At 45.7% G+C, this 10,000-nt stretch overlaps 1 protein-coding gene across 4 annotated transcripts in view; it reads left to right on the top strand.

The window, feature by feature from the left end:
• Positions 1 to 10,000, top strand: part of astn1 (astrotactin 1) — a 180,363-nt gene that overhangs the window by 138,406 nt on the left and 31,957 nt on the right. For all 4 annotated transcript variants that reach the window (XM_042106793.1, XM_042106789.1, XM_042106781.1 and 1 more), the window contains 3 exons: positions 5,988 to 6,256; positions 6,696 to 6,829; positions 7,424 to 7,575. In XM_042106793.1, the coding sequence (XP_041962727.1) occupies positions 5,988 to 6,256; positions 6,696 to 6,829; positions 7,424 to 7,575 (555 nt within the window). The remainder of the gene's footprint in view (positions 1 to 5,987; positions 6,257 to 6,695; positions 6,830 to 7,423; positions 7,576 to 10,000) is intronic.

Genomic DNA, 10,000 nt, shown 5'->3' with positions numbered 1-10,000 from the left:
GTCCCTTCCCACTGAAAAAAAAAAAAAGAATTAGGTCACGTGTAACATCTTCCTCTCCCTGTGGTATTTTTTTTTTGTTTCTCTATGAGTCTGGACCTGGTGTGATGGATGTTTTGTTCGTACAATCCGTAGGGAGAGAGTATTGCTGCAGGGTCTTTTACTGTATCAGGCCTATGGAGTAAAGGACGGCTTTTGTCCACTCTCCCCTCTTAGTCTAACGAGCCATTCACATGTCAGAAGCTAATTACCGGACTCTACCTTTTTATAATGAAATGATCTTCTTAATTACATGTATTTCTCCCTTTTGATGAATCACCCCAAACCCTGTTGTTCGCCACTGCCCTGCATGGTAGCAGGTGCCATAAGGCTCGGTCAATAATGTGCCCTTGGTGTGTGCGCAGTTTTATGAGGTGGGTCATCGGCAACAGAGCTGGAGAATGTCATAAGCGCAAGCGCCAGCTGTCACTCTACATCATCCGTCATCCCCTCCGCATGCTGCTTTCTGTCAGAGCTCATCCACACGAGACACATTGACGCCTGTCTGCCCATAATGCTTAAGACAGATTTGATCTTGGAACAGAATCTGCTGGGAGAGCCTCCAGGTTGTGTGTACCTGCAGGTTTTTCTCAGGCCGAAGGCAAGTCTTGTCCCCCTCCCAGGACGGTGTTCTGTCCCTCCACACACCTGTGGGAATGTGGGTGTCTAGCTGTGATGGAGGGAACCACACTGCTGGCCTTGATGAAGACTGAGAATGAGTGGGACCAGGCCAGTTGCTATATCAACACGGGGGTGACGTGTGTGTGTGTACGTGTGTGTGTGTGTGTGTGTACGTGTGTGTGTGTGTACGTGTGTGTACGTGTGTGTGTGTGTGCATGCCTGTGTGTGTATGTGTGTGTGTGCGTGTACGTTTGTGTGTCTGTGTGTGTGACAGAATGGGGACTACAGACAAGGACCTGATGGCGCTCGGCCCCTATTACTCATTTTAGAGGTCAGCGCAGACAGGACCCCGGTGGATTCCCCTCTTTTATAATTAATCTTTCATTCTTCTGGCGCGGAGGCCCATCGCTACCTGAAGAAGAGCAGGCGTGGCATTGCACCGTAGGACAGGAGACTCTGCCACAACCCCCGCCGTACATTGCTGCTTGCTGAAGGAGCACTGTCTCTCAATCGTATCTGTGTGTGCTTTTTTTTAAACAACAGCAGGGGCTTAATTTGTTTGTCATTGTCAAGATGGTGGTTCAATCGAATGTGGAATAACAAGCGGAGAGGAAAACATAGAAGGAGTGGATCGGGCCTGAGCAGAGAGGCATACATGATTTATGCAGAAATCACAGGGAATTTTATCTCAGCAAATTCCCCTGTCCCTGTGATTATACAGAATTATATGTCAACAAAAGATTCCTAGTGCATTGTGTCTGGCAAGTGAAACACAGTTACTAAGTAGTAGTGCCCAAACTAGTTCTGAAAGAGAGTCAAAGAAACTTGACGAGAAACAAGTGCTTTCTTGTGAGAATATAACAATTTAACTTCACAAATGGATTTTTCTCCTTCTCGACGAAAACTTTTTCTCAGAGGGACCCGAATGAAAACATCTAAGATAAACATAAACCGGCCAAAAATAAACTGGTCTCATAGATGTATGAAGTTAGGTATGTGGTATGTTAGGAATGTGATTTTTAAATGGTGATGTCTGTGATGTATCACAACTGCCCAACACAACTTTTTCTTAAACTTTCACTTTTCACTTTGGTCCCTCCAAATCCCTCTTTGGTGCTTCAAACGCCTTCAATTAGAGAGAGTTTTGATCTATGGGGAAGGTCACTGTGCTCCCTAAATGACATCAGAGTTTTGTATGTGTGTGTGTGTCTGTGTGTGTGTGTGTGTGTGTCTGTGTTGGGGGGTATAACAACACCATTAGTGTGTAATCTCTCCATGAAAAGAGAGCCAGCTGTCTGCCTCATGTGGCCAGATAAGGCCAGCAAAACAGCACCTGGTTGGCAGAGCCCCCCACTGGTGCGATCCCCCTAGCAACTCCCATGGATACTAACAACGCTCTGGAAACATTTGATTATAACGCTGTTGCCGTGGGACGCCTTTTCTGCTGCTGTGGCTTGCCTTGGTATTGATGCTGTAATCCTATCCTATCCTATATGCAAACTCGACAAAGCCCAAGATGAAGATGTGTAGTGCTATCACCACCACAACAAATTTGTCCTGTTGTCCTATGCTAGGGGAATGTCTCTCACCTGTGTTTACGTGTTTGTGCTTTCAAGAGTTGTTGGGACAAGGTTATCCTGGTTATTGTGTAACTTCAGAGCATATTAATCGACAGGACAAGATTGAAAAGTAACTTTTTTCATTTGGTTGTTTTGCAATTTAGCGACTTTACAGTCAGGGTGTGTTAATAGACAGGACAGTATTGAAAAGTAACTTTTCATTTGGCTGTTATGCAATTTAGCTCTACCTGATTTCACTTGTAATTCCACTCTTTGGCCTTCAGAGAAATAGCTCTCAAGTCGGTCTTCAGGGACCGTTTCAAACATTGCTATTATTCAGTTATATTTAGATTGATAGCTCAACTCGACTCAATACATTCTTCAGCCTCCTGGGAGACCTTGGCTAAATGGTTCTGTTCAGAGCAAATCCTTAGCAAATTGTCTTGTGTTTACACCACAGGACTTGCGCAGGTCGGCTTTCATTGCTCTGCCTTGGCGGAGACCCACACCGCTATTTGAACACCGGGAGAATGAGTGTGCCGAAATGAGCTTATCCTCGAGAGCACCCACAAACAAGATGTCACTGCGCTTTGTGTCTCTGGGCAGGTGCAATCACAGGTCAATAAACGCCGTCAGTCTCACCTCAAACAGGCCGTCAAGAGACACCGCTGCAGGTTTTCATTAAGGCACCATGCAGTGGGGGTAGGGTGTGTGTGTGTGTGTGTGTGTGTGTGTGTGTGTGTGTTTGTGTTTGCCTCAACACATCCCATACACACTGTGCTTAAGGTGGAGGACTAAATCAACGCGCACACGACGGGCCTGGCCACCAGGGAGCGCTGGGGAGGCCACGTGGGAGCTGCGGCAGCGTGACTCGGTCACAGCCCTCTTTATTAGAGTCGATGTCTGAACACCGTCCACGGCAGACCTGCGGAGCTGCAAGCCACCCAACCTTTGTCTTTAGCTGATGTCTCCATGGAAACAGTCACAGATTGGAAAAAAAGAAAATCAGATCACCAAGCTACGTTTGAAGCCTACAGTATGCCAAATTCAGAAACTCATCAGCGACGCTGCTGCTCGGGCCTGTTTGCATTTACACACACACACACACACACACACACACACACACACACACACACACACACACACACACACACACACACACACATGCATGCACTGTTTGTTCATGCAAACAGTACTGTGTGAATTCTCTGGAGAGCAGGCGTTCTGGGGTGCCTGACAGCATTTATGATATGTGTAGAGGTGTGCGTCTTTTGAGCGCCTTTTGAAAACGTCATGTCGGTCGCAAACTGATGCGGCTTGTCCCAGAGATTTGCATAAGTGCCCGGATGCTTTCCACTGTTTGAGGAGGTAATGCAGTGATCCCTTGATGCTCACCTAACTCTGCCGCATGATTCCTTTTCCTCCTCCGAAGATATGCTTCAGATCAGTTACTCAAGCTTTGGCTGTATGATAGGCCTGAGAGGTCTTTCTGTTACACTGCTGTCTCCTTAGGATTTATTTACTTATTTGTATATAATGTGGATTGTCACATTAATTCCATCAAAGACCCGCAATTCTGCCTCGTGTCATCCTTACTCTGTATGCTGTAGCTCAGTTCAACAGAATTGTGTGGAGCTGACAGCTATGCCACACAGTGGAGGATGAGTAGAAAAGTGGGCTTTGAGCAACATCTAGTGTTGCATGGCAAAAGAGGACTGGAGCTTCATGTTGTCATGCTCCTTTCTTTCTTTCTCTCTTTGTTTATTTGTTTCTTTATTTCTTTCTCTTTCTGACTTTTTTTTTTAGCAAATCGGTGCAGAACAAAAGTAAATGGTTTTGGCATTACATACTAACCACAAATTTGAAAAAGAAAATCATCCTCATCACCAGATCTTCTAATTGAGACTGGGAGATGTACAAACACAACAAACAATTTGTATAATCAAAGCAGAATTATGGGATTTCTTTAAAACTCATTATAAATAACTTTTTGTGGGTCCATGTTCATGATTAAAAACAAACATTTTTGCTTGAACAAAAAAACTTGAAAGAGTTTCTCTCTTTGTGTGTGTCTAGAAGTACTAAATGAGTATCCCTTCATTTATCTCTCGTTCTTGAATGAGGGCCAACAGTTCTCCCGTCAGAGAAAGTTCAGCCCTGACGTGTGTGAGCCCATAAGGCCCCCCCGTACACACATGAGCGCTGTGAGCCCTCTGCCACCACTGTCTCCGGCCTCCCCCTTGTCAGTCCCTGGTGCAGAGGAGTCGGCAGGCGCGGCACACACCGGCCCCCAGCCCCATCCCCCGCTTCGCCTCACTCCAACAATCCCATAGGCAAAGACGCATTGAGAGTTCATGAATAGCAATGGCACAGAGCGCACAGCCCCGACGATTTCCACCAAATTAAGTGAGCTTAATTAAAAAATGCCGCTTGGAGGTGATTTGGGAAATTGGAAGTTGAAGGAGATGGTGGTAAGGGGGAATTTTAGGCTCCCACCGGCGTCTAGATTGATGTGCGTCGACAGCCCCGGGTCGGGATTTGCACTCTTCATGTTCTGCAGTCGCTGCGTAGAGGAAGCGTAGAGGGTCCCCTGTTTGCAGTCACTTTGTGTTTCCTTCAAGTCAAGATGAGGCTTCTGTTCTTTCCACCACGGTGCTAAAGTTCACACTGGGGCATCTTGTGTTGGGCGTAGCTGTTTTTTTCCCCTGTACTCATTAGTTGTAGACTTGTCTTATTTTATTAAAGCGTGCACCAGCAAAATGGGTTATTCCCAAATTGGCTGTTGAGCTTTTCAGAAATTGCTTGTGATCTTGTGCACCCACTTGAGTGAGAGAGAGCTAATGGTATTCCAGATACTTTCACAGGAGAAAACAGGGAGAATTTACAGTGTGCTTTAGAGACAGTTACTGCATTTTACAAAACACGTCTCACAAAGTCTTTGAAGATGCAAGTCAAGGGAGTGCCATATACAGAAAATAAACCATTCTTAAGTAGTCATTTGGGGACTGAGGAAAAGTATTTTTTGTCCTTCGTTGGGGGAAAAAAAAACACTTTTCTCATATGACTTGATGGTTCCCTTGCCTTTTTCAATGTTTAACGCATAAAGTGTTATAAATTGCAAATTTAAAACAGTCTCATCCAACTGAGATGTCATGTTGGTGCTACAGTATGCTATGGTGGGGCTGGGCTCCCTGGTTCAAGTCTGGTTCCTACCAGCTTCCCAATTCCCATCACTCATGCCTGTGTTCATGTAATATCCTGCTGCTTCCTCATGTACCCTGGTCTCCTGTGTGTGTGTGCGTGTGTGTGTATGTGTGTGTGTGTGTACGTGTGTGTGAGTGTGTGCATGTATATATGTGTGTGGGAGGGGGGCAGAGTGGATGTTCAACAAGGTTTATCCAACTGCTGGGCAATTGCAGCAGCTTGCAAATGAAATGAAAGATGCACAGCAGCCAATCATCTCCCTCCGTTTTTATGTGTTATGCATTGACTTCCCCTGTTCTCTGGTCTCCTGTGTGTGTGTGTGTGTGTGTGTGTGTGTGTGTGTGTGTGTGTGTGTGTGTGTGTGTGTGTGTGTGTGTGTGTGTGTGTGTGTGTGAAAAGAGCAGGTCGGCCGCCCTAACTGCAACTCTGCTGTTTTTCTTGAAAGCCTGTTCCTGTTTGTGATCAATAAACATCTAGACACTTAAATTATTAACAAGGCGTCGTGTGCTTACAGTAGCTTCTCTATCTCTCTCTCTCTCTCTCTCTCTCTCTCTCTCTCCTCTCCAGGGAACTCTCCATCAGACGAGTCGGAGGAACGTGACAAAGAGTCGCGCACACTTACCTACCCGGCCTACATCGCCAGCCTGCTGGACTCGGGTGCCAAGCGCATGGCGGCGGGGGTGCGCATGGACTGCAGCAGCCAGGGCCAGTGCCCGCGGTCCTGCCACCTCTGCCACATGAGCCCTGGGCCCGCACGTCCCGCCGAACCCGTCCTGCTCCAGGTCACCAAGGCCACGCCCGTCTACGAGCTCGTCTCCAACAACGAGACCTACCAGGTGAGAGCAGCCATCTGTTTCATACTCAATCTCATCATCCCTCCTGTCTACAGATATTTACCTCGTGTGGGCATGGTGGAGCAGAGGTAATGCCGCCACAAAAAAAAAAGTATATATACTATACTTGACAGTCGCCGTTGCAAGTTTGTGTCGCATTGGATATAAGTGTGTCTGCGACATACCAGTCAACTCTAATTAACTTAAACTTTAAACTCTAAACTTTAACTTTAACTTACCTGCTGTCCATAGTGCTTCATAACGTGATATTCTACCTGTGGGTTGGTAGTCCTTGATCCTCCAAGGTCAAACAGCTTTCGGTATTCATGCCGTTCCACAGTGGGATGGTGTGGTGGGGTTTCAACTGGATCGTCGTCCATGACTTCTCAGCTCCACCTGACTGCACATCTGCATGCTCTTCTTCCTCCCTTCTCTTTGACAGGCCCTGCAGGAAGCCATGATGAGCATGCTCTGGTGCTCTGGCAAGGGCGATGTCATTGACGACTGGTGCCGCTGCGACTCCAGTGCCTTCGGGGCCGATGGCCTGCCAATCTGTGCCCCACTGCCTCAGCCTATGTGAGTCACCCCCCGCAGCGTCCGCACAGCCGTTAGTCAGAAGCGCGGTCGGAATTGAGTCCCTGCTCAATTAGATGCATGATGCAGCTATTTGAGCTGCTGAACTGAAAAGTATTATTTTAGATTTAATGTGTTTCTTTGTTTTTGCTGCTGATAATACAAATGATAATGTGCCCCATATTGATATTTTAATGTAATTTGTTTGTGAGTGTGTGTGTGTGTGTGTGTGTGTGTGTGTGTGTGTGTGTGTGTGTGTGTGTGTGAGAGAGTGTGTGTGTGTGTGTGTGAGAGAGGGAGAGTGTGTGTGTGTGTGTGTGTGTGAGAGAGAGAGGGAGAGTGTGTGTGTGTGTGTGAGAGAGGGAGAGTGTGTGTGTGTGTGTGTGTGTATGTGTGTGTGTGTGTGTGTGTGTGTGTGTGTGTGTGTGTGTGTGTGTGTGTGTGTGTGTGTGAGAGAGGGAGAGTGTGTGTGTGTGTGTGTGTGTGTATGTGTGTGTGCGTGTGTGTGTGTGTGTGTCTGTGTGTGTGTGTGAGTGAGTGTGTGTGTGATGTCTTTGTAAGCATTGTGTCCTGCATCACTCCTTGTCTTCCTCCCAGGTTGAGGCTGTCCCACACATATGAGCCCAGCAGCTCATTGGTTATTGTAGAATGGAAGCACACCGAGCCACATATCGGAGTGCGCATCGTCGATTACCTCATCAGTCAAGAGAAAGTGACAGAGAGGACCGACCACTCCAAAGTGGAAACAGGTATGGTTTACTTCTCATATCCTACTTCTGATGTCTTGTCTGATTGTTATCAAGTCTCTCTTTCTCTCTGTGTGTGTGTGTATGTGGGGGGGGGGGGGGGGGGGGGGGGGGGGTTGAAGCTCTATAACAATTTCATTCATTGGGCTTTGGCCAGTTTTGGTCCGCCTATGCATGCATCTCTATTTAGTTTGTGTCAGCTCCTATACCAATAAGAGAATGAGCTTTAATGATGAATAACGAATGGCTTGTGAAATGGCATATCTCACTCATTCACGCACCATGTTAAAAAGCAAATGTAATATCATTACAGACCCATTTGATCTTAGATAGCTAAGAAATATGAACTGATATACATATGAATATGAACTGATATACAAAGGTATTTCACATAATGTTATGGAGCCTTACAAGGGTTGGGGTTCTCCCCTTAGGTTGTTTAGAAAAGATCAAGACTGGGACTAAAAGGTTACATTTTCCATGTGTTGTCATTGTTTGTAATTGTTGCAATATTGGCTTTTACCACTGGGTAGTGCTCAATCACCAAGAAAGATAAATGTTTTTAGGATGTGGCCAGTGTGAAGCCTTGGGAGTGTCAAGTGCAATTTGCAGAGAATGTGAATGAAATGTAAAAAAAAAAAAAATATTTATCTATTGATTTAAACAATAAAGTCAAGTGTGATGACAGCTACTAGAGAACCGGTTCTATTGAATCATATTTGTTTAATTGAGTAGAACCTTCTGGATTTTTCTGTACATCATAATTAGGCTCAGGGCCTACATGCACTGTAGCTGAATTCAGAAAGAGATATTGTCACTAAAACCATCCTCATCACATTAAGGCTTGCCTACACAAAGACAGTCAAAAGATATTCTAGTGATTTGTTTATTAACCATTTGAACAATCCTGACTTCCATTTTGTCTTGAGAGGATATTCTGTGGAGTTGGGAAAAAATATGTCAGTTGTAGCCAAGCAATATTCAGCATTCTCTCCAAAATGCAATGATTTCAATTTTTTACTATTGCCTAAGTTTGACAAATCATGTGTTTTAAAGAGACCTCTTTTCATCCAAAACAGCTCATCCATCTTCAGGGTGAAATCACAGCTCTTAGTTCTCACTGTTTAGATCTCTGTGGTCAGTTCAACCAAACACTCTCTTCCGTGGTTTTAAAGCATCCGTGCCTGATGAATATGTTCCCAGGTTTAGGAAACCACTCTTGACTCTTTAGGGACGCTGAAGATGCTTCGAAAACATTCTAACCACTGACTGAACTCTAGGCATTCTTGCATGTTACTGCGTAGCAACGAAGAGTGAAAGGCCTTGAAACTACATGGCCCCCGTTGTTGTCATGGATTCCACACATTTTAAATGAAGGATCTCGATCAAACGCCACCTGTGAAAATTCAGTGAAAAGTCAGTGTTTTTTTTTTTTTTTTGACTGTTTTCAATCTTTTCATTTACTCATGTGATAACATACTCTGTGATTATGTAACAATGTAAAGTCGTTCTATGGCATTGGCAGCTATATCAAAGCAATAGCTTTAATTTATGACTGTGAGGTGGTACCCTGGGCCTGAAGAGGCTGCCAGGGCTTTGGGCCTGCAGTCAGATGACCCACAGCTGCATGGGCAGATGTACAGTCTGTCCTGCCCCATCCTGCTCTGATGCCCACTGGGAGTCTATACCTAAGGGAATTTCACAGAGGGGCCAGGTGACATGTTTCCTGTCAAACATGACTCATTATGACTGACCTGTTGTATGGGCACAACAGTTTGGGGGAACGTGGACCCTACAACCTGACATCTGTCCAGAGGGCCCTGGTCCAGAGTGAGGTCTGGGTTGTCCTCGTGTGGCTTGGCCCAGGTTGCATGCATTCCTCTGAACTAGAACAGCTTTGAAACGGAAGCAGATACCATCATCAGCCACTGCAAAAAACAACAACAAAAAAAAACACCTTTCTTGAGAAGCCTTTTTCCTCCTTTGCATTTGAAGTGCAGTGCAGTTGACAGTTTTACACCATGTCAACATTCTGACAGGCTTTTGTAGTCATCAGTATTCTCAATTTACTTTGGAGGAGGAAAAACAGACTAGCGGGCCTACCGGGAGGCTGACTGGATGTTTTGCTTATATTTTGTTGTTCATTTGTTTATTTTTCAACCTGTGTTTGCTGATACGGAGATTCACTGGCGATTTATGAAGTGTGCATGGTTGGACATGTGTGAGAGAGAGTGGAGGCGTTGTAAAATCCTTGGACCGACTCGCTCCTGGGGAATGAAGGGCTGGGAGGCAGATGGAGACGTGGTAATAATTTACGATTTGCCTGCGGCCCCGTCCGATCGAAGCCTGAAATGTTCCTGCATCAAGTAACCTTCCATCGCGAGCGGAGACTGCCTGCTCTGTCCTTTCTTCATGCAACTACACCCTG

The sequence above is a fragment of the Alosa sapidissima genome, chromosome 1 (genome assembly GCF_018492685.1).
Source record: "Alosa sapidissima isolate fAloSap1 chromosome 1, fAloSap1.pri, whole genome shotgun sequence".
NCBI lineage: Eukaryota > Metazoa > Chordata > Actinopteri > Clupeiformes > Clupeidae > Alosa > Alosa sapidissima.
The sequence above is the reverse complement of the archived record's forward strand: the minus strand, read 5'-3'. Positions and strand labels throughout refer to the sequence as shown.